At 54.2% G+C, this 23,877-nt stretch overlaps 1 protein-coding gene across 3 annotated transcripts in view; it reads left to right on the forward strand.

Moving 5' to 3' along the window:
- The window catches only part of PRIMA1 (proline rich membrane anchor 1), a 62,037-nt gene extending 39,973 nt beyond the window's left edge, over positions 1–22,064 (forward strand). For 2 of the 3 annotated variants that reach the window (XM_082451461.1, XM_082451462.1), the window contains exons 4-5: positions 5,583–5,712; positions 8,257–8,862. In XM_082451461.1, the coding sequence (XP_082307587.1) occupies positions 5,583–5,712; positions 8,257–8,485 (359 nt within the window). In that variant the 3' untranslated portion in view covers positions 8,486–8,862. Of the gene's footprint in view, positions 1–5,582; positions 5,713–8,256; positions 8,863–18,866 lie in introns of those variants that run through there. The other variant, XM_082451463.1, reaches the window with a different exon arrangement.
- Positions 22,065–23,877: the final 1,813 nt, after the last annotated feature.

A 23,877-nucleotide genomic window follows, 5' to 3' on the forward strand; every position in this document is an offset into this window, starting at 1 on the left:
GCTTCAGACCTCAGTTTCCGCAGCAAAGGCTGAGCGTGTCCGCTGTGGTTTGGGAAGCATGTTTACAGACATCAGCCCCTCGAAAGAGACCGGTCTCTGCAGCTCAGGGGACCCTTGACACTGCAGCCCACGCTCAGTGGCTGTGATCTGCCCAGTGGGCTGGGAGCTGAGCTGCGAGGGGCAGGAAGCAGAGTGGCAGCTCTCTGTGCAGGTCACACCTCCTCACCTGGCCGTGACCAAGGCCAGCTCCTGGGCATCAGTCAGGAAGCCACTCGGGTAGCCTGGGCCTGAGTCACCAGACTGTGAAAGTTAGAGATGTCTAAGGATGCCCTAGAGGCTACTGCATGCCCGTGGTGTCACCAGCAGGGCCTGGCAATCAGGCTGCGCTCAAGAAACACTGAGCCACGTGAGCATGGGGCTGGCCTCCGCAGGTGGCCACACGCGGGTCCAGAGGCCGAGCCAGGGATAAATCACAGCCTCCATCTCACAATGGAAACGTCAGGTTAAAACAAAGAACGTGGCTCTCACTCCCTCCCAGCAATCCTTGAAAAATATCTTGCAAAACTAAGGTTGTTTCCACCCAACTCGCTGTTCCTTTGATTCATTCATGCCCCACTCAGTTCCGCTCCTGTCAATCAAACATCTCCAGTGCACAGCGGGCTCTGAAGAAGAGATGGAAATGGCAGGTCCCAGGTCGAAGGCAAATATGCGCTGAGTTGGCCATGAGTGTTGTCACAAGGCACACCTGGTTCCAATTCTGGCAGGCCCCTGCCTCTGTGTCCCCACTGCAGAAGGGGGACTAATAGCGGCCTCAGAGTTGGTGCTGCGCAAATGATGGTGCTACTCCTGGTACCCTCGAGAACGCTGTCCCTGTCGTCCCATTCGATAGACACAAATACCCCAGTGAGGAATACAGGAAAGGCGCTTGTCCCAGAGAGCAGCTGACCTCACGCAGTTCCTCTGTGACAGCGGACCTCAGGCAGGTCCATGCGCCCCAACAGGAATCTCCTTGGTCTGCTCAGCCCCCGTGATACCGTTCAGATGGGGACATCCAAAGCGACCCCTCTGCCCCCAGTTGCTTCTTTTCCAGACACTTGTGGGGGCATCTTGGCCTCTTCTCCATTTCCTTTCTAGCACTTGCCATAATCTGTAATTATTTATTTGTGGCTGGAATTAACTTGCGTGCTGTTGGCTCCCTCTGCTTTTCTGCAAGTTCCCTTGGGGAGAGGCCTCATCTGTCTTGCTTACTCTCAGCCCCATTTCCTTGATGCTCTGAGTGGGCCGGACCTGGGCGGCATCTCCCTTCCAGGACTGATACTTAGAAACCGTCTCCAGGCAGTAAGCTGGGGCAGCTGTACAGCTCACCTCCTTTGTTTTTGTTTTGTTTTGTTTTTTGACTGCGCCACCCAGCTTGTGGAATCTCAGTTCCCCGACCAGGGATTGAACCCAGGCCACAGCAATGAAAGCCCGGAATCCCAATCACTAGGCCTCCAGGGAACTCCCACCTCCTTTGTTTCTTGTCTCTCACTGCCTTTTGTTCCCTTGATGTCCATTGTTTTGAAACCATTGTTTTGTATATTTGGTACATCTTTTAGATGTTGGGAGGGGATGGGTAGTGGTGCCAACTCTGGGCCTTGTTACTCCGTCTTGGCCAGAAGCTGAAGTCCCAAATATAAGCTTTTAACGATGCATTTCTTGACTGAAAAGATAGCGGCTACTTTGAAAAAGCAAAACTGAGTCCGTGTTGTTCTAAATCGCTCTCTGGTTGTCAGTCCCATTATCTTTACAGGCATCAGGAGTGTTTAATGAATACAGCAGACAAAGCCTCATTGAGTCCCAGGAGAGAGGGTGTCGTGACCCCTGATATATCATGACAGCTCCTGCCTTTCTGTCGTGTTTGCTGAACTTGGCGGGGAGCGAGGGGGAGTGACAGAGGAGTCAGCGCTGCGGCAGCCTCGTGTCTGGGACTTCACACTCTGGTGGCCTCAGCCTCCTCCTCCGTCTGACCACCTGTCTCTCACAAGGCATCACCCTGCCCCTTGAACCTTGGCACCAAGTGGCTTCCTCTCCTCGGCCACAAATGACCTTCACCTTGCACATCAGCACCTCCTGTGTCTCCTCTCCTCTTGGAGCCTGCTGGGTCCTTGAGCAAGGTGATCAGGTCTTGGGCAGCTGGCATTAGACCCGGGAAGGGCACAGTTTACATCTAATTCATCTTTGAACTCCCAGCTCCTAGCACGGTGCCAGGCACAGAGGGTGATTAGGAAATATTTGGTGAATGAATGAATGAATGAGTGAGAACCTTCATGATTCTGTCTTCTCGAATATGAGCCATCAGTCTGCCCACAGGGTAAACGGTCTTATCACATCTGGAAAGTAGTACTGGCCACGCCCAGTGAGAAGGAAGTTCGGGCAGGGGCAGACCTGGCCTGCAGCCTACAGATCCTGGGGTCCTAATCCTGGCCCCTGGGAAAGCTGCTTGATCCTGAGCCTCAGTATTTATTCTCTTTTCTGAAATGACACCTCCTAGGCTTCCTCAGACTCCAACATCCCCTGATCTTTTCTAATGTAAAAATAATGAGTCAAGCAAGGATAAATAAGGATGCATTCTTTGAACACAATAGCTGTTTTCTTGGCAAAATCCAAGATTTATGCCTTGGACTGTTTCACAAAACACCTGCCTCTTTTCATATCTGGTAGTATTTTTGCTTGGGGTAGTTTCCTCACATGCAAGTGGTGAGCAGTACACTGCTGAATATTAGAGGGGGACCCTCTGCAGAAGGACCCTCTAGAACAAACCTCCCTGCTTTCATTATCAACTGTGTTTGACAAAAGTCAGCAAGAAGGAAATTCCCACCTCATTAACAGCGAATGTAAAGAAAAGAACATCAAGAGAGGCACTCTGAAATTTAGCATCTAATTCCAAATGAAGTTTAGAATCAACCCTTTCTTCTGTTTCAAGTTGATGGAATTTCTCAACAGGGGCCCTGGTGGCATTCTGGAGGGACAAGTCTACCTTGTGTGGGAATATCCGGGTCACCGTTGGTAACATCCATAGCTGCTAGGCGACCAAAGACAGCCCCCACCCCCGGATTTCCAAATGCCCCCAGGAGGGGTGCTGCCCCTGGCTGAGACCACACACTGGTAGATGACTGCCCTGGCCATGGGAGTGCTGCGTAAATTGTGGGCCACTGGTGTGAGGGTTCCCAGGGGCTGCGGGCTTGGCCCTGGACACTTGCCCAGAGGTGTCATAGCCTGGGTAGAATCGACAGAAAACAAAACTGCTTCCCTTGGCAGTGAAAATGCAAACCATTTGGGGCCGGGACCCCGTGTATCTGGTTGCTCTTCTGATTCTCCAGCAATGACCACTGCTGTGGGGAATATCTGTGCCCAGTGACCCCGGGGAGACTCCGCGAAGCCAGAGACACCCCAAGATGAACAATTAGGGGGAAGGATTTTGTGTTTGATATTTCACAGAAAAAGCACTGAAGAAGTTCATCATGGGGAAAAATGAGAATCCTTTTGGATTGCCTCTCCGTTATTCTAGAGTTTATTCCCCTTTTGAATTCTATATTCTCTATCTTTTCAGTGTTGGGGTTTCTAAAGGTCTGCTTTCACCGGGCTGAGAGCAGCCACGTGGCTCAGTGACATCCTTGTCCCAGTCATTTCTTAGGATGCATTTCTGAATCTGCTTGGTCTCTGTGAGGCTCTGAGCTCCACCTCTGGGGACCTTGCATCTGTTAATGGGGCTTTAGTACCTGTTCCCTGGGAAGCACATAAAGGCTTCCTGGATCTCCTAATCCAGATGCAACAATGCCACAATTTGGTAACAGTTTGGTAACCTGTAACCACTCCCTTCTCTCCATCTTTCCTTGTTCCCAACACGAGTATACAAGAGTACAAGCACTTGGGGAAAACAGCATGGCAGTTCCTTACAAAGTTAACTATACACAAACCATAGGATCCAGTGATCCCACTCCTAGCTGTTTATCCAAGAGAAATAGGAACACATGTCTATATCAAGAAAGTAGGCCTATACCATGTTCGCAAATGTTTACAGGAGCTTTGTTCACAAAAGTCAAAACCTGGAAACAGCCTAGGTGTCCATCAGCAGGTGAACAGGATAAACAAATGGCGGTATATACATATAATGGAATACATCTCAGCTATAAAAGGAAGCAATTACTGAAATATGCAACGATGTGGGTGAATCACAAAACCACTGCTATACAAAGGAAGCAAACAAAAATACACACTGCATGATTCCATTTATGTGAATTTCAAGAACAAGCAAATCTAATCTGTGACTTTAGAAAGCAAAACAGGGTTTTGCTGGTTGCCAACAGGGTAGGGATTGACTAGAAGGAGGCACAGGGAAGCTTTCTGGGGTGATGGAAATATTCTATGTCATGATAAGAGGTGTGGCTTACACTGGTGGACGCATTTGTCAAAGCTGATCAGATGGTGCACTTAAGATGGGTGCATTTCACTATATGTAAATTACACCTTGATGATGATAACAATAAAAACATCATCAATAATAGTAATTTAATAATGAAGCCACCCATGGTATCCTTTGGGAAATCTGTCACTATTCCCTGTCATTTTCCTTTCGGAAATCTGTCACTGTTGTACCCTTCGAGGTGCCTATTATTAAGTCTGGGGCATAGTTTTGATTCTTTTGCATATATTCACATCTTGAAGAACTGCCCCAAAGTAGTAATGTCTGTATGTCTGTCTGTCCATCTGTCCTCCCTTACCAGCCCCCTGTTTCTTTCCCTCCCTTCCCCTTTTCCTCTCTCTCTTTCCCTCACTTCCATTCCTTTTGCAATTCCAGGCAATTCTTTCCAGGTGGGTCTAGGTGTTCCAGAGCCTCTGGGATAAGGCTGTGTGATGTCTCTGCTTTTCTCAGAGCAGAGGAAACCGGCTCTGCTGCGAGCCTCATCTACACCCGTGTGTGGGTCCACCCACACAGCTCATGCCAAGGGGGAGGACAGGTTCACCCCCAGGACCCCACGGACTGAGTAACGACAAGGGGGCCCTGCAGCACCCATGTCATATGCTTTCCAAATTGTGGCCGCCCTGTGCAGGCTGAGACAGCTGCGGAAACCCACCACATGGACCAAACCCAAGAAGGGAGAAAATCTGCCTCTTGCAAAAAATCAGCTTACGAAACGGATGTTGACAGGCCTCCCTTTCTCTGCCCCGCCCAGTGTGCTCTGCGAGCCCTGCTCCTCACCCTCACCTTCAGAGGAAGCAGATTTAATGCCCCAACTGAGAGAATGAGATGTTCTGTTATTTTTCATGGGAAATTAAACCCGACCCTGCTGTCAGTTAGCTCATGCCAAGGGAGGATGGATGGCCCGGGGTGCGGTGCTTAACCCCAGCTCGGAGCACGTTGCCTGGCTGGAGGCCAACCATGATGTCACCTGCCGCTGGGCGGGGGTGGGGACAGCAGGACAGGTTGGAGAGCCTTCACCCGGGTGATGGATGGCGGTGGTGTCACCCACAACGGTCCACCTCTGATGCCGGCTGGGACCCACTCATCCAGGGGACACTCAGGCTGCTCCCGTCTCTTTCAGCTCCCAACGCTACCTCGTGTCCCATTGAGGAAAGCTGGTGGTCAGGGCTGGTGATCATCGTCGCGGTATGTTGTGCCTCCCTGGTGTTTCTCACTGTGCTTGTCATCATTTGCTACAAAGCCATAAAGAGGTGAGTGCTCACCCAGCTCTGAGCCCAGAGGGGACCCCAGCTGGGCTCAGGGGTCCTCTGCCCACCCCCATTCTGGTTTTGGTTTTTTTTTTTAATAATAAAAATTGTTAAGCATTTAAGAAGCAGAAAGAATGTACAATGAACGCCCATCTACCTTCACCCTGATTCAACAGTTACCAAGATTTGGCTAATATTTACTCTCTTTCCTTTTCTTTGTATCTTTTTCTTTGCTGAAGTATTTAAAGTTGATCTCAGATATTATGCCCCTGCCATTTTAGGGGGTTCAGCGAGCATTTGATGAGCGCCAATTATATGTCAGGCTCGATGCAGTATAAAGCTCCCCTATCCGTAAGTCGCAGGCCCTGCTGTTAAGAGCTCTCTCCAGGCCTGGGAGTATGGAAATAATCCTTGCAGGGTGGGTGATGGAGCGGCTGGAGGGGGTGCCATGCTGGTTTGGAGTGGGAACTGGGTTTCGGAGTCCGATCTAAATTCAGACTCCAGTTCAAGCTGTGTGACCAGGAGGAAATCAGCTCTCTGGCCCTCAGTTTCCCTATTGGTAAAATGGGGATAAGTAGTAACGGTCTCACCCTGGGGAATGGTGAGATGCCTTCTGTGAATGGCCTGCATAATATGTATACTCTGCAGTGCCTGGTGTACAGTACGTGCTCACCAACTACTGCACCAACTTTCACTGTTTCCATAGTCAAAGACAGAGGAAGAAGGCTGACAGAGGAGGGAGTGAGGTTCTCTTGGGAGGAGAGGTAGCGATGCCTCAGAGAAGGTTTTCCGTGAATGTGCCACCTCAGCTGGGTTTTGAAGGATGAATAGGAGTGTTCCAGCAGGATCATGAATGATCCAAACAGCAAATTATCTTTCAATAACACTCGCCGTCATTTCTGTTAACTACCATCTCACTTGAGTTTGGGTGTGCAGCTCAGTATGGTTATTGTTGGGGCCTGAGGAGGTTTGAGGTGTGTCCAGGGCCCTAAGTACGGCAGAGTAGGCCACGGTGTGATACCCCCTGCAGTTACAATACAGTAGCTCTGGCTATGTCCTTTGATTTCCAGTTCTTAGCCTCCTCCAAAAAAATGGCCTCCCTGGCCTTGGGGGATGTTAGGGGAAGATAAAATCAAAAGACAAACAATAATGCTGCAAAACGCCAGCGGGCCATAGGGATTGTTAATATGTTTTTAAGAAAGTTTTTAAAAAATTCCCTAAGGCCCAAAGTTAGAGGATCTATTCAGAGCAATCGTAAGACCAAAGTTATTTAACTTTACCCGTTTAGTCCGTTGTTCTGTGTGATTTCACTTTAATAATTCAAAAGCAGAAAGAGTAAAATATCAAGTCAAAAGTCTTAAAACATGCATATATGGTCAGGCACACAGGGTGAAGGGCTGCATCAGGCCAACAGCGTGGGAGTGTCCTGGTGACCAGGCAGGAAAGGCAGAAGTCATGTGAACTCTGATGGGGGTGAAACAGCATTTGAGCTGAGAGCCTGCTGCAGCCAGAGGAGGATTTTAAGAAGCAGAGCAGGGGAGGCATTCCAGGCAAAGGCAGCTGTGTGCCCAAAAGCACCAGACGCCAGGAAGCCCCCGTGACGGGGCAGATGAGGCTGGAGGGAGCCCTGCGCCCGACGGGGGAGGCGTCTGCCCCACCAGGCGGAGCGTTGGCCCGTGATTCAGTAGACACAGGGAGCTACTGAAGGTTCTGGAGGAACAGTGTGCAAGATCCACCCGGGGCACTGCCAGAGAACGGGGCACTAGTCCCCTCAAGGACCCTCCTTCCCCCAGAGTCAGGCTGCACCATCTTTTTAATAAGCTCAGGCTCTTCCAAAAGATACAGCGTCGCTTCCGCCTCTCTCTCTCTGCCCCAAACTCTCCTGAAGAAACGGGCTACCTGCTCCAAGGGCAGGAGGGCAGGGCGAACCTATCAGAAGAAGCTGACGTTCACAGCTCCGCACTGTGGCGTTTCGGCCAGCGGTGGCCTTGTTTCGGCGGAGCGGCGGCCCTCACAGAAGGTGTGTGGAGGCCCCGCCCTCACCGCCCTTGGAGGTACCGGAGGGGCCTCCCGTCTCGTTCCGCCGGCTCTGGGCTCTTGGTTCCCGGGTCTGTCAGCCGCCTGGAAAGACAGAGAACTCGCCCCAGATGGCTCAGTGGGTCCCTTCCATGGTGTGGCTGAGACTCCTTCCCGGAGGGTGGGCGGGGCTTCCTCCCAGGGGTGTGGGCGGGGCCTCCTCCTAGGGTGTGGGCGGGGCTTCCTCCCAGGGGTGTGGGCGGGGCCTCCTCCTAGGGTGTGGGCGGCGGGGCTTCCTCCAGGGGGTGTGGGCAGGTCCACCGAGCGGTGGAATTCGTGAAGCGTTTCAGGACTAAAAGCGGTGGGAGCTCTTAGCACCCCTAGGACAACGGAAGTAACACACAGGGAACCTAGAGAGCCCAGAGACTGGAAAGAAGGGCTAATCAGCAGGACCTGTGGTTGGAACTGCTGGAGATGCAGCCCCAAAACAGCAAGTCGGGGGAGAAAACTCCCCACCCTTTCTTTCTCCAGGCTCCCAGGTCTCCTGAAGGTGCCTCCCATTGGCCAAACCCAAGAAACAGAGGAGCCCAGGAGATACTGCATAGGTGTCAGCCTCCCGGGCCCACGTAGTAAACGGAGCACAGTCCCTTTTCTGCCCCAGCGCCAAGATCAGCAGCCTCCTCTGGGTGAAGACCCAGCCCTCTGCCGTCCAGACCCTCACAGACCAGAGAGGGCATCCCTGGCGCAGGAGGACGGATAATCGGTGACCGGAGGGGCTGCTGCTCACGGTCAGTGGGGGCAGAAATAGAGGCCAGTTCTCCCAGAACCCTCCTGGAAGGAAGCTTGACCTGGGGAAGGTGGATCAGCCTCTCGTGGGTTGGGGGAGAAGGAGCAAGCAGAAGTTACACCCGGTGCAGGAGAGCAAATGCCCCCTCCCGGCTCCCCCAGTTGACCTCTGTAAGAGATAGCCTGGCGCAAGCAGCTGTCTGTATGCATTTCTCTCCCGAGTAAAGCGAAGATTTCTTGCTCACAGTCAATTCTTTTTGGTTAATAATTCATCTGAAACATGCCTTTTCTCTCAGGAGACAAAAGCATTGCATGTCGCTATAAAACCATTAAAAGGAAAATTCAGTGATAGACCCTGCTTTCTTAAAAAAAAACACTCTCACAGCCTGGAGTCCTAGGGGAGGATTTCCAAGAGATCTTTGTGAACGGCCACAACACAGCCTTTTGGAGCTAGATTGCTGGGAGGATCGTTCTAGGATCAGCTGGGATGGGAAGGAGATGATTCTGGAGATGCCAGCTCGGCTTGGCATGTGGGGTGTGGCCGCAAGGATGAGAGGAGACGGGGGTGGGGCAGATGCAGAAGGAGCCACCCCGATGGTGCCCTCACTGGGCATTGACCTTGATGGGAGGTGGGGTCTACTTAGCACTTTCCACACACAGACTCAGTGACTCAAACTTCATCCTGTGACTCAACAAATGTTCCCAAGGTCCCAACTCTGTGCTGGGAGGTAAGGTGCTCACAGGGCATCCAGGTTGGGGGATCCCAGAGGAGGGTGTGCCTCACCTAGATCTGGGGTCTTGAGAAGTTTTTTGGAAGGAGATGAGTATCCCACGTGTTAGTCAGTGGGACTAACACGTGCAGTGGCCCCCAAGTCCCCTGTCAATAACCCACATTCTGGAGGGTTTCCAGCCATGGGGAGCCCCCGCGGTCTGCATTCCAGTGGCTCCTTGCTCTGAGCTTGCTGTGACCACAGGATGGTCAGGCCCCAGAGCCCTTGGGCGTTCTGGACCTCGTGCTCCATCCAGGCCTCTTCCCCACCCCAAGCCTGGCATGTACCTGTCATCAGACAACAGGACAGCCTGGAGCTGTTAAAAGAACCCAGAACTGGGAGTCAAGACCCCCGCGTTCTGTTCCCAGCCCCAGCCCAGCTCAGTGGGTATCACTGCCCTCATCTTCAAAGTGAGGGTCCCTCAAGTCTCTGTCCAGTTCCCTGAGCCTTTGTTTCTCTGTCCTGGGATGGCAGGCGGACCACTGCCAGTAGGTCCTTCCACTGCCCGGACGTGTAAATACTGGGCCAGGTGCCGGGGCTGTGCTTGGCCTGGGCGCTTTGGTGGTGGGTGCTTCAGGCACAGCCCCTGCCTTCACTGCACACATCCCTGGGGGGAGAAGTGGGTGTTAGTCAGATTGCCCCCTGAAGGACCAGGAATTACAATGGGAGAGGACTGCCTGGAGGGAAGACCAAGGCTCTGTGAACAGGGACGACAGAAGAACCTCTTGATCCAGGGCGGGACAAGGACCTCAGACAAACCGGAGTCAGTGAGAGGCGTGGAGATCAAGCTCCAAAGTGCGGGGTGCCCAGTGCCTGAGTAGGAGGGCCAGGTGGCACCCCACAGGCCTGTGGGCCCTCAAGAGTGAGGTCGTTCTCCTAGGTGGGTTTGCAGCTTCTCTGCCGGCCACGCCCTTCATGCAGAGACCTGTGCTGCAGAGACGGCCTCACCCCTCCCAGCCCCCTCCCTTGAGCTACCCCCCCCACTCCCAAGGCACAAGAAGAACACCCTGCTTCCTTTGGTGGTGCATGGCACGGGTCCTTCACCCTCTGCCATCGATTTGCCATTAGCCACTTGACAGCCACTTCCTTCTAATTTACAGGGTATTGGCTGAAAGACCAATAAAAGGCTGCAGAACAGTTTGGCCCATCCTGCAGGCTGCTAATTGCAGCCAATAAGCAAGCATGCTGTTCCCTGGGAGTGCGCTGTGGTGTGCACACCTGAGAGTGCCTGGGCACCCACATCGTTGCTGGGCTCCCGTGCGCATCAGCTTTTCGTGGTTGAGTTGCTTCCAGGAGAACAGGCACTTCTGAACACCCAAGTCTCCTTGATGGGCCTTAGAACCCACTGACTGGCATAAGCTGCTCAGTGAGCCAGTGCTGGTCCACACATATTTATCGAGCACCTACTGTGTGCTGGGGCCTAGACTAGATGTCAGGGATGTAGCGATAAACAGGACTGGGTCCCTGCCCACCCCCTCCTTCTGGGGGAAGCAGATCAAACACACACACTGGCAAATTAATAAATGAAGTGCTTTAAAAGACTGAGTGCTATGAAGAGGAAAAAAGAGAACCTCGGGGTAATGAGGGAGAGGAAGAGAAGGGGGTGGGAGAGGTGCTTCCCCTACCCCAGTGTCAGGAGTGCCGTGCGTGCCTCTTGAGGCGGCTTTATGGTTAGAAAGTATGGTTAGGGCTTTGAACGTTCATTATCACTTTTTAATTTAATTTTTATTTTTATTAAAGCAACACATGCACATAGTTAAAAATGTCAAATGAGTCACAGCCTATTAAGAAAACCAGCAGCCCCCTGAGTGTCCCTCTTTCTCCCCAAATCTCATTCATAAGAGGCAACCACTTTTGAGTGTTAATTGTTCCTTCTGGTATTTCCCTCCATGTTCTAAGTGATGTGGATACTCTATTTACATTTTCTTTCAATTTGAAACATTATCAATTGACTTTTAACTATAGCAGATACAGGGTTCAGGACCCTAACACTACCCACAGACGTACAAAGCACTTCCCATCCACTTCCTATAGGTGTCTCCAGTGAGAGGTTCAGTGACTAGCCAGTGTCTCCCTTAGTAAGTGATAATGTAAATATTGATCACAGCTGAGTGTCCTATGATTTGTTTCCTTCCCTGGAGTTAGCGATGCCTCTTCCCAATATGGTCAAATACATCAGGTGATCAATCTGTCAGTTCCATGCTTGTCTTGGAGAATCCGTCCTCCTCTCCAGGTGGTTGGTAGCTCTCTGGACTTGATGCAGAGCCGTTGCGTTCTCCAACAGCCTTTCAAGCTCCCCTCTGGGAACTTGCTGCACTCAGCTCTCTCCCTCTCCTTCTTCCACTCCAGTTCTTTATTTCTTTAGCTTGACTCCATCGTGGAATTTGTCCAAGATCTTTCCTGAATCATAGACTTGATAGCAAGTCAGTTTAGTGAAGTTAGTTTTCTTTTTAGAATTGACTTTCTTTTTGGAGCTTTGGGATGGCCCAGAAGAGGGTTAGCTCTTACTGAGTGTATGGCAAGTCAAGAAGACCTGGTTCCCGGGCAGCTGGAATGCCATGGAGGAGGGCAAATGAGATTCCTGTGATGTCTGAGCCAGAATAAACCTCCATGGTCGTAGGAGGAAGCTGAGACCTGGATGGGGACGAGACGTGGCTCAGGTCACAGAGGTTTCCAGCTCTCCTCTCACATCCTTTGAGGACGCAGGGAGCTGCCCTCCTGGCTTCCAGCTGAGTCCTTACTGCTCACTCAAGACCCAGCTCAAACACACCTCCTCAGACATGGTGCCCTGGGCTGGGTTAGATCTTTCTTCCCCACCAAGTGCTAGAGTTGTAGCTCTCCCTGGATTTACATTTCCGCTTTCTGCTCTAGGTCGGTTAATGTCGGTGTTTGCATGTGCATGTGCTCGTGCACGAGTGCGTGAGTGACTGTGCACACGCACGCACACACAGGCACATTAGACGGGGGAGTGGTCGTCCTGTCTCACTCATCTCCTCTCTCTCCTCCACAGAGCCTGGCACACGCCTGGCACGTGGTAACTCTTCCATGACTTCCTGTGGTGCGAATGGAGGCTTGTTTGTACAGACTTGCCAGAGTCTGCCTTTAAAAATGACAAACTCTATGTAGAATTTCAGTAAACTTAGTCGTTTTGTTCCTCTCCCTCTGGGTGAGTGAAGTAGAATCTGCTATTAGAGTGAATAACGTGTGCACGGTTTTAATGCCTGGCCTCACCCCTTCATCAGTTTCCTGACCGTCTGCCATCTCCGCCCCCTCCCGCCAAGCCCCTGCCCAGTACCCAAGCTCCAGTGCACGCACACTGACTCAGCAGCCCGCTCTCCATGCCCGGAGAGGCCTGGCCACCCTTCCACCCGTACATGACACACTCTCGGCTGAGACTGCCTCAGAGGAGGCAGGCCCTGCCATCTGCTGCCTCCCCTGCCACCCCAGAGGACACACCTAGCAGCCCAGCCCTCTCTTCCCCGGCCTCTGCTGAACTGCCTAGTCGGGGTCAGAGCAGGGGCCAGAGGAAGACAGGGTGGGCTGGGTCCGGGATTCGGAACAGGAGTGGGACCTCTTCATCCAGCCTCAACTTGCCATGAACTTCCAGGAGCAAGAAATTCACCTCGAATGCATCTTGCATCCCTGGGGTCTTGAGACTGGGGTTATCTTTTGCACCAACACCTCTTGGGACAGGTGGGGGCCTAATGCAGTGATTGGGTGCTTGAGACCCAGCCTTTCCCATCTGCCACGTCTATAGCAATGCCACTCCCCACAGGCCCCCAAATCCAACCTCTCTGGCTGGAATTTGAGACTATCATGTCTGACTGTACCGTGAGTTAAGTTAGAAGTAGCATGCTCCGAGGAGGGACCCTTTTGGCATCGGTGCTGAGCACAGATGCGTGGCCTCGGCTGCTCAGAAACCATCTTACTTCCTTTGGGACCTGGGCTGGATTCGGAGAGCTGGTTCCAGTGCTTTGCTGCAGGACCAAGACTCAACCTTCTAACTCCTGGGCCAGCACTCCTTCCCCTGAGCCACGCTGCCATCCTCTCGGCTGTCCCAGCGGTGGGATCAACACACAGATTTCTTTTGAGTCCCAGATGCCACAGTATCTCTCATTGTTTTTACCATCACCACACTGCTCCCTCCAAGAAGAGATTGGGCCCAGAAGGGGCTGGGGCGCAGGGTGTCCTGACCTGCCTTGGGCTCAGATACTTACTTGGGCTTATTTGTGCTTCTCCCCCGCCCCAAGGGGTCCACATGCTGTGGTGGGTGATGAAATCCCATCCTGGTGGTAGGAGGCGGGCTGTAGGGACCAGCTGCTCTGTCTGCCCGGGATGCTTGGTTCAGGAGCCTTGCGGGGTGCACCAGCGGAAGGGAGACTCAGACGGGTCCCTGCTTCTTAGGCCTTCTTCTTTTGTCACCAAGAAGCTCCATCCTCCCTGAACTCGTCTCTCCAGACATGCCGGGTCAAGGTTATGGGCAGGGTGAGGGGATAGACAGGAATCCCCGACGCAAGGAGTCCTCTGATGGCTCCCACTGCACTCACAATAAGATCCAGATGCCTTGTCCTGCCAGCCGGGTCCCGAGGCGGACATGAGCCCCACAGCCTCCCCGGTGCCATCCTTCGACTTGCTCAGCAGATGTGGCCGAACAAGGACGCCCTGGTGGTTGGTGGGGGGACGGTGAGCACAGGGGACGCGACTGGAGTGTGAAGTTGTTCATCAGCCACGTGTCTGGCTCGCCTTCCCCTGGTGATGGCAGAGGATGTGGGGTGGGAAATGGGGCTGCTGCTTCTCAGTCAGGGACACCCTCTGTGGCCCAGAAAGGCTTGTCTTTGGCTTCTTGACGAGGTTTGGAGAAATCTGCAGTCTACAGAGGCGTCTCATGGTGGAACCCTGTGTGTGTGTGTATGTGTGTGTGTGTGTGAGAGAGCATGTATGTATGTGTGATATACATGTGCATGTATGTGTATGTGTGTGTAGTATGTGTATGTATGGGTGTGGGGAGAGCATGTATGAGTGTATATGTGTGCACGTATGTGTGGGTTTGTGTATTGTGTGTGTATATGGGTGTGTGTGTGTGATGTATGTACAGTGTGGTGTGTGTGTGTATGAGCGTGTGTGTGTGTGTGTGTGTGATATACGAGTGCATGTATGTGTATGTGTGTGTGTAGTGTGTATGTATGGGGGTGTGTGGGGGCATGTATGAGTGTATGTGTGTGCATGTATGTGTGGGTTTGTGTATTGTGTGTATATGGGTGTGTGTGTGATATACGTGTGCATGTATGTGTATATGTGTGTGTAGTGTGTGTATGTATGGGTGTGTGTGGGGGCATGTATGAGTGTATATGTGTGCATGTATGTGTATATGTGTGTGTGTAGTATGTGTATGTATGGGTGTGTGTGTGGGCATGTATGAGTGTATATGTATATGTGTGCATGTATGTGTGGGTTTGTGTATTGTGTGTGTATATGGGGGTGTGTGTGTGACGTACGTGTAGTGTGGTATGTGTGTGTGCGTCTGTGCGTAGGTGTGTGTGTGTGTGTCGGGAGTGGGCTGTGGGGAGGGTGAATGCCTTTGGAAGAGGGAGTCTGAGACTTTTAACCTCACTTTGCTGAGAATGACCCTCCGTGGGGTGCGCGAGACAAGAAAGCAGCCGGCAGCCCCCCCTCAAGCCCTCACAGCTGTTCTTCGCTTCCAGTTACCCCACAGAGCAGGGGCTGCGGGTGGGGCCTGTGGCAGCCTTGCCAGCGTTGACCGAGAGGGCTCCGCCCTGCCCAGGCTGGACCAGCCGGTGTTCTGCAGGCAGTGAGCCATCGGCGCCGCCCTCCAAGCAGAGAACGGGGGGCCCCCTGTGCGCCAGGCCGGGGTGGGGTGGGCGTGGGGTCTCAAGGTGGGAGACCTCACCCTCCGACAGCTGGGAGTCGGGCACAGGGCCAAGGAAGAGCTCACTTCCCTTTCTCTTGGTTTTAGGAACCAGGCCATGTAGGCAGCCATTTGCGCCCATCTCTTCCCACACGAACCGGGTGGAAAGGCCTCTCTTTGGTTTAGCGGGACCTCCCCGGCTGGCTCACGGAGGGGCCCGGCTGGGTCCGCACAAGCCTCCCTAGCACTTCAGGAGCCCTGCAGGGTGCACACTAGGTGGGAAGTCTGTACGGACTGGAGACCACTGGCTGCTCCCCGCTGACCCCTTTCCAACCGCAGTACTGAGAGCTAACACACACTTATGGAGCACTTACTGTACGCCAGATGCTTATCTAGGGGCTTGACACGCATTAACGTATTTAATCCTCCCAACGGGCCTATGAAATGGACACCGTTATTGTGCCCATTTTATAGACCAGGAAACTGAGGCCTAGAGAGGTTAAGTGGCTTGCCCAAAGTCACATGGCTAGAAAGTGGTGGAGCTGTGTTTACTGAGCCTGATTCTTCCTCCCAGCACTTCTGCAGCGTCACACTGAAGAGCCGTGCCTAGAGAGAGGATGGAGACAGGGTTCAAGGTAGAGCCTTGTCCTGCCGTTGGTAAAGCTCCAGCTTCCACCGGGCTCCAGTGAACCCCGGAAGGGCTTCAGGACTGGGCTGGGGCAGCAGCCCAGGGAGCAGAGTGGATGGGGGCTCAGCTCCAGTGGGGGAGGGGAGCAGGCCAAGTTCACATCTCAGAAAAGCCCTTGGGACAGCCACTTCTCCCCTCAGCGCACCCAGGCTCTTGGACTGCTCCTGAGGCAGTGCTGCGCCCGCCAAATGTTGCCTTCTTTGCTGGGTGGAGCCCCTGCCGAGACCCCCTTTCCTGTCTGGGAAGCTGGCTGAGTCACTGAGAAGGCCCTGGAGCTCTCTCCTGGCCCTGTCCCCAGTGTCCTCCCAGCCACGCCCTCTGAGCCACCGTTCCCCCCAAGGCCCCGGGAATGCAGAGGGGTCTCCCAGCCAGCAACCTGTGTTAGAAATCTCTCCTCTCCTCCTGGCAGAAGGAATCCTGCTCATTTCCTACCTACTCCCTAAAAAGCACAGGAACTCTGTGCCCCCCAGGCTTTGTCCATTTCCCTGTGAGTTCCAGACCCCCTTCATCTCTTCATTATCCACCCCTTGTTTTTTTTCTTTTTTTCTTTTTTTGGCTGTGCCACGAAGCATATGGGATCTTAGTTCCCTGTCCAGGGATCAAACCCGTGTCCCCTGCAGTGGAAGCGCAGTCTTAACCACTGGACCACCAGGGAAGTCCCTCATTATCCACCCTTGAAGGCCCTTAAGCCTCATCTCCCCTGCCCTGGACCCATTGCAGCTGACTTTTCAGACCTAGCCCAAGATTGAATATTTATTAGGGAGAAAAGCAGAAAAATCTTTGGGCCCAGAGATTTTTGCCTCTACTTTCTGGAACCCTGATTCTGATGAAATCCCTCTATATTAATGATGAATTTAGGAATCTCACTTAAGTCCATCGGTGGCCTCATGTTGGCAGCAACAAAGGATCTCACTGTAAGAATATGCATCCCCACACCCCATTTTCCAGGCCAGGTAAAACTCCCTGAGTCAGAAATCAAGCCCACCCAGCAAGGTCAGAGCTGCTTGAGGCCCCTGGAAAGGGGTGGGTGGGACAGGAGGAAAGGTAAAGGAGACAGAGGGAGAAAGGCCCAGGGGGAGAGGTCAACTCAGAGTCTGTCATTTCCAGGAGCCCATCACAAACACGGCAGCTTGTCTGAGCCCTTTCTGAATTCCAGAAAGTGTCTGTGAGCATCTACATAAATGGGGTTTTCAGACCCTAGAACATAGCATGTGCTGGGTTAAAGCAAAATGAGACAGGCTTCTGGGAGGACTCTTGAGAACTTTGGGGAATCTCCAAGAGGAGGATGGAGGAGGGCCTTCCTAAGGTGATTGGACCACAGAGCCCATTTGGGGGGGAATGCCTGCTTTATCATCAGTAGCAGCAGGATGCTGATTTAGCAGAAAGATGTCTGGACCAGGACATGGTAGTAGTGGGTGGTGCTTCAGGTCCCGCCACAAACTAGCTGGGAGGTCCTTGGGCAAGTCACAGCTCTCCCTAAGCCTCAGCTTCCCCATGAAATGAATCTCATAACTTCAGGCCTAGCTTCTTCAGGGGACTGTTGTGAGAGGGGACGAGAAAGTGTGTGGCTGATAGCCATGTTGCCTCTGAACAGGCCTGGTAGTCCCACCCCATGAAACTCCTGATAACCCGCTCACAGACCCTCCCTCCCCTAAACTAATCACCAAGGGCCTTATCCCATAGGTATCAAACTGTCACCACCTACCAGGCCTTCTCCTGATGGGTTTGGGGAGGCTCTGAGGACATTTGAGAAGGCAGATGCAATCAATCCCTAGGCTTTCAACCATGACCGCAAGCATTCAACTTAGACAACACACAATGAAAGCCAGTTCAGGTGCAGCCCCAGCGTTACTGGGGATACAGGAGGTGTCTGAGCTGCTGCCTCATGGGCCTCAGATCCACCCAAGAGACAGCAGGATTGTGGCATGGGGTCGGGCTACACAGCATGTATGGCATGGACCTGTTGGGAGGCTGTGGCCACTCAGGCCTGGGGCTGGGGGCCGAAGCCTTCCTGAACCATGCAGGAGAGGAGGTGGGATTTGAGCCAGGCCAGAAAGCAGTGCTGTGAATTCAGAGTCTCAGCGAGTGGGCACGAGCCTTCTCAGAGCCTCCCTCCCAGCCTTCCCGATGCCCTGCGTTTGTAAGAGGAATGGCTCCTGGGGTTAAAGGGCCTCTGGAGTGAGTTTCAAATGGCTCGATGTGAAGTGTTTGAGAACCACTGGGGTGCACTAGTTTAGTGCGGACATTCACCGTCACCACCACCACCACCGTTACCATCTCTACCATCATCATCATTACCACTACCATCAACTGCACCCCCATTACTATTACCACTGTCATGGTCATCATCACCGCCACCATGACCATCACTATCTTCACCACCATCAACTCCACCAGGACCTCCACCCCCATTACTATTACCACCGCTTCCACCCACCATCACTACCACCTTTACCATCACGGCCACCACCCCTGTCATCACCATCACCGCCTCCACCACCATTACCACCAGCACCACCATTACCACCAGCACCACCATTACCACCAGCACCACCATCCACTTCATCACATTTTCCACCTGCCTTTGATCACACAGAGATAAGATTATAAAGTCCAACCACTAGCACCTCTCCTCTTTTAACCGTCTGCACCCCAGATATTCATCGTCACGTCTGTTGGCTCATAATCAGAGAGACCAACCAAAGCCTGACCAGATATCCTACTAGGCTGAGCGTACATTCTGGTTTGTCCAGAACAGTCCAAATCATGCCTGTTGTCCCTGCTCCATTATTCCCGGCTCCCCTCTTTCACTGTCAGCTACGTGTGCATGACATTATATTGTCACCCTAGTTTAAGACCACATCCCGCTTCTGATTGAGTCCCACGAAGACTAGCACCCCAAGGGTGCTGACCTCGAACAGAGCCTGGCGGGAAAACTAGGAGGGTGAGACACCCCCCGCCAGGCATCGATAACTAATGGATGCCCCTGCCTCCCCCTCCCTTGCCTTCCCGCTGCTGCACCGGCCCCCAGGAAACCCCTGAGGAAAGAGGAAAACGGCACCGGTGTGGCTGAGTATCCCATGACCTCCTCGCACAGCAACAAAGGGGTGGACGTGAACAGCGCCGTGCTGTGAGTCTGCAGGCCCTGGGCCGCTGGCCAGAGGGGCACCTCGGCGGCACTAGTGGACACAGGAAAGCAGGTGGACACGAGCTGACACTGGGCCTGTCGGGACTTCATTGCCTTGCAGGCCTCGAGCCTCCCGAAGGAGAAACCATACTCTGCCCAGCCTCGCCCCTGGTCAGCCCATGGGCAGGGGCAGCGGACACCATGCTGAGCCGGGCTCACCTGCGTGCAGCACCCGGGGCGGCGCTGCCACCCGCGGCCCCGTCTCTTCCTTGTCTTGCGTTTGATCCGTTGACTGTCTCCGGGCTGCTGTCTAAAGCACACGCTCTGAGAAGGCAGGGAGTCTGTCTGCCGGGGCGGGGAGGCATCCCGCTTTAGCCAAAAGGAAACCTCTCCTCCTCCCCAGGAAGCCCGCCTGCTTCTTCCTTGACCAAGCTGTTCCCAACAGAAGCCATGGGCGCATCCGTGAGACGTCCCCGTTCAAAGGTGCTTCCCACACATCTGTCCGCCGCCCCATCTGCAGCTGTCTCAGTCTTCAGGGCCTGCCTTCTCCCCACCCCCGTCCCCACCGACGCCTGGGGCCCCTGACTGCTGACCCCCTGCCACGGAGGGCCGTGAGCCCAGCCTGCAGAGTCCTCTCCGGACCCAGCAGAGGGGCCCACTCACACCCCGGGGTGGAGTCTGGCCGTCCAGGGAAGAACGACTCACTGAACCTCAGGCCCGGGGCCCGGGAAGGACAGGGGCCACTACGCCGGTCCTCAGATTCATTCCCCCACCTGACCCTCGAGGAACCAACGCTTCCACGTGAGCCAGGCCCTGCCTTTGCCCCGGCAGAGGCCACCACTTGTGCCAAACCCACCGCCGGCCTCTGGGCTGGGCCCACCCTGCCTGGCGCCGGGGCCCCTGATGCTCCCCTGAGGCCTGGTACCCAGACCCTTCCCTGAGAGTCCCCAGGCCTCCCGTCACCCAGAAGGAGGCAGTGTTCTTCCTGTGGTTTGCTTTGAATGTCTTTTATGTTCTAAAAGCGCTGAGCCCTCCGGAGTGGTTGGTAGATGAAGGGAAGAAAAGGAGATGTGAGGAGAGGGACCCTCCAGGCCTGGGGACCCCCCTCTACTGGCCCAGTGACCCCCATCTGCCAGCCTCTTTGGCAGGTGGCCACCTGCCCCGTGGGCGCATTGCTAGGCCCTTGGAGACAGCAGCCTGTGGTTCTGCACAGCCCACGCGCTGGGAGAACACGCCCCGCGGTTCCCTCACTGCCACACACCTGCTGAGAAGGGACCCGACCCAGCCAGCGGCTCCACTGGCTGGCTATGTAGGGACTTAGCCTGGGGACCCTGACCGCCTCCTAAGCCATCAGTGTCGTTCTCTGGGGGGTGTTTGGGCCACAGGTGAGACTTTCCCATCCAGGGGAGACTGATAGACTGAAAACCAGTCCCCATTTGGGCTGAACCTTGAAACATCCATTGTCCAGGAGCCCTGGTGCCCACGGAATTGACTGTGGGCCGAGCGCAGGGGAAAAGGTGAGTGTGCTGTGACCCTGACCCAGGTCCTGCTCCCAGGTCAGCGGGTACAGGCTGAGGGCAGGTCCAGGGCAGACTCTCCCAGAAAGGATTTTTCCTGCTTTTCCATTTTCCCCGCGCGTGAGGCCTGGGTGTGGTGTGGATTGGGTTTTGCTCTCCCCGTGCACCTTAGCACAGGGCCACCTGTGGCCTTCGTCCCTGGAGAGCACTTGACAGTACCCATGGTTCATGCCCTCCAGTTCCCAAGGATGCAGATCTGGGTGACAAGCAGGCCAGAGGCTGTGGGTCCTCAGCGGGGCACACCCCACCCCAGCGCACTTCCCCCCACTGCCTGCAGCCTCCTGCTGAGTCTCCCCTGATCCCTGAACAGAGACCCAGGCAGGACCCCAGCCCTAAGCACAGGCCATCCTGGGTTCGGAAGTGATAGGAGAGCACCTTCAGCCAGAGGGAAGGATCCGGGCTGAGGGATCGTGGAGTGCCGGACAGCCAGTCTCGGGGGGGACCCCGAGGGGGGCAGGTCGCAGCCCGGCTTTTGCACAGACCTGCTGGTCCACCTTCCCCAACCTGAGCTTCAACTTAGGAGGCCCGGATTTTGCAATTAGCCTAATCCTCCAGCCCCGACGAAGCTCCCCACGAGGAACCCCGGTGAACCATCCATCCATCACCCTGGGGCCAGTACCCCCTTCCCTGGAGACACACAGCCAGGGCTCCATGAAAAGCTAACGTTTGTGCATAAATTCCCCCAAATTGGGTTTGTCAGATCTCCTCTCACCAGTTAGTGAAAACTGAGAGAAGGGCCCAGTTTTTAAAAGAGAATTCACTTGAGAACAAACCCAGAACCAGCCATTTGGAAGACAGCTCTCACGGGTGCAGGGGGAGAGCCCCACTGGATTTTCAGCTGAAGCAACAGAAGCAACCAAAACCGCCCCAGCCTGGTGTTTGAGCTTAGAACTTTAACTTAAGGAATGTATCTGCAGCCCCTAAACACGGACCAATCCTCAGACTAGTCTGAACTTTCGAGAACGAAATGCACATTCCTTCTCTGCATTTTCTCAAATAGATATTTTTCAACCGTCTCCTAGTTGAGCCCAACTTTAGAGTGGCCTATAGATCTCCCAGAGTTTTCAGGTGTTCCTTAGAAGCTTCTAAAGCAAGTTTTGGAAGAAAGACTAATAGCTGTAAAAATATAGACATATATATTATATATAGTTATATATATATTTAAAGAGATATCTATATCTATATATATATATAATTACTGTACTCTCTGAATCTGTACAAAGTATGATTTAAACAGCCCAGGTAGTGTGAGATATCTAATGCATGAATGTAAATACCCTGAGACCTGCCTTCCTAACCGTGTGCCGAGAGTGCCTGGGAAGATGGCCCTTATTCCCAGGAGTTCTGTCTCAATGGACAAATATACACATCGGTGCCGTCCTGCCCACCAACAAGCCACTGATGTCGACTCTGTGCTGAGATGTTGCACAGGAAGCAGCACCGGCAGCGCTGGGGGGGGCTCCATGATACTTATGAGGAAGAAAGCACCATGCCTTTTTATTTTCAATAAAAATATACTTATAAAGATGGCTGTCAGTTGTCATTTGTAGCAGAGTGGGGAAGGAGAGAGCGGACTGAGTGTGGCGGTGTGGTCCTTCCTTGAGGCCCTGCTAATAGACCCGGGTACCTTGGGTACCTGGTTGGCCGTGGTACTTTGCTTGCCTGGTTTCTATATGGTTTTATCGTAATGCCCCGAGGCTGGCATTTATGGGGATTCCAAGGTATCAAGCTCTTCCCTCGTCCCCAACCCGGCCATCTTGATCCTTGACTCAGTTGAGAGGAGGTTGGCCAACCATCCTAGTTCGCCTGGGACTGGGGGGTTTTCCTAAAATATGGAACGTTCAGAGCTGAAGCCGGAAAAGTGCCTGGCGGACTGGATGGTGTCTTCAGCATGCAGCCACTGGACACGACCGAGGGGGACCCCAACCCAGACTGTCTCCCCACAGTTGGGGTGCTGCTGGACCCCATCACCTCTGCCTGGGTTCCCCACGGCTTCAGAGTCAGCTCCGTGGAGGCAATTGGGAGGGCCCTGTGTGCCCGGAGTTGGGGGCCTGGAATTTCTCCAAGCTGACAGCCCAGGGGGATGTCGGCTCAGTGCAGCGGCTCTGGAGGAAAGGGCCTGTGTCTCAGGCATCTGGGGTCAAGGCAGCGGAGGGGAGCCGTGGAAGTCCCCGCTGAGAGTCAGGAGGCTGTCCTCTCAGTGGCACACAACCCCCCGACCTCCACCTGGGATTCCACAAGCTGTCTTTAGCCGAAACTTGACACGTGTCCTCGCAGACAGGAGGCGCACAGTGGGTGGTGGCCGTCATTGCTGTCACTGTCACTGCTGTCCTTAATAAAAGGCCGCCACGCAGGCCACAGGGAGAGCTCCTCCGCCCACTGGCCACCTACCCGGGTCCCCTCTTGGGGGCTGGTGAAGATTCGGTGGGACACCTCCGGCCTCGTACTCGCTCCCAAGCACCCCAGCCTGGCCAGACTCACAGCAGCAAACCCCGAGGCCAGCAGGGCATGAGGCAGGGAGCACCAGGCCTGGCTGTGAGGCTCTGCTGACCCCTGCAGGTGCCCGGCGGGCAGGAAGCGCACCAGCCTAGGAGAGGACAGGTGCTGGGGAGCCGTCAGCCTAGAGCGGCAGAGTCCCCCTGCCACTTCCCACCTCCACCCCGCCTTTCTGGGGCTTTTGGCCACGGTTCCAGCTCCGGATGGAGACCAACATGGCAAACAACAGCGAGTGCCCCGGCCGCCTGCCAGCCCCGTGCCCACCCGTGAGCCTCCCGCCTCCTGCTCGGGGTCCTGCTGCCGCCACCCAGGTGTGGGACACGGTGGGATCCACAGGTGACCGGGGTGGCCGCACGGACGTGTGCTGGAATGACTGCCCCTGGCCAGTGGGGGACAGCTCTTCCTCCTTCCTTCCCTCAGACGCCGCCCTGAGACTCACCGTGTGTGACCTCACGAAGACGGTCCTGTGAGGTGGAGGGAGCGGCGGCACTCTGTTCCAGGTGGTGGCCTCGCTAGGCCTCATCTTTGGGCTTGCCCACCCACCCCACCTGCCGAGTGACCGGCCCCACTGGACGTCCATTTCCGTCCTCCACCCTCCCCTGCCACCCCCCCCCCACCCCCGCCCAGGAGGGAGCCATTAAGCTCCCTCCTCCCGCTTCCCAAAGTAGCTGTCAGGAAAGCACCTGAACAATTCCTTGACATAGTAGTTTTGATGCCCTGTCTCCTGTTTCCATCCCTGGCACAAACAGTGCCACCAGCCCAGACTCCGGGTGCCATTGTGACTGCCCTTATCCAGCACATCCGACCCCTCGGGTCACCTCTCCTCCCCAACCTCTGCTGGG

This window comes from Balaenoptera physalus, assembly GCF_965194825.1.
Source record: "Balaenoptera physalus genome assembly, chromosome: 2".
Taxonomy (NCBI): Eukaryota; Metazoa; Chordata; class Mammalia; order Artiodactyla; family Balaenopteridae; genus Balaenoptera; species Balaenoptera physalus.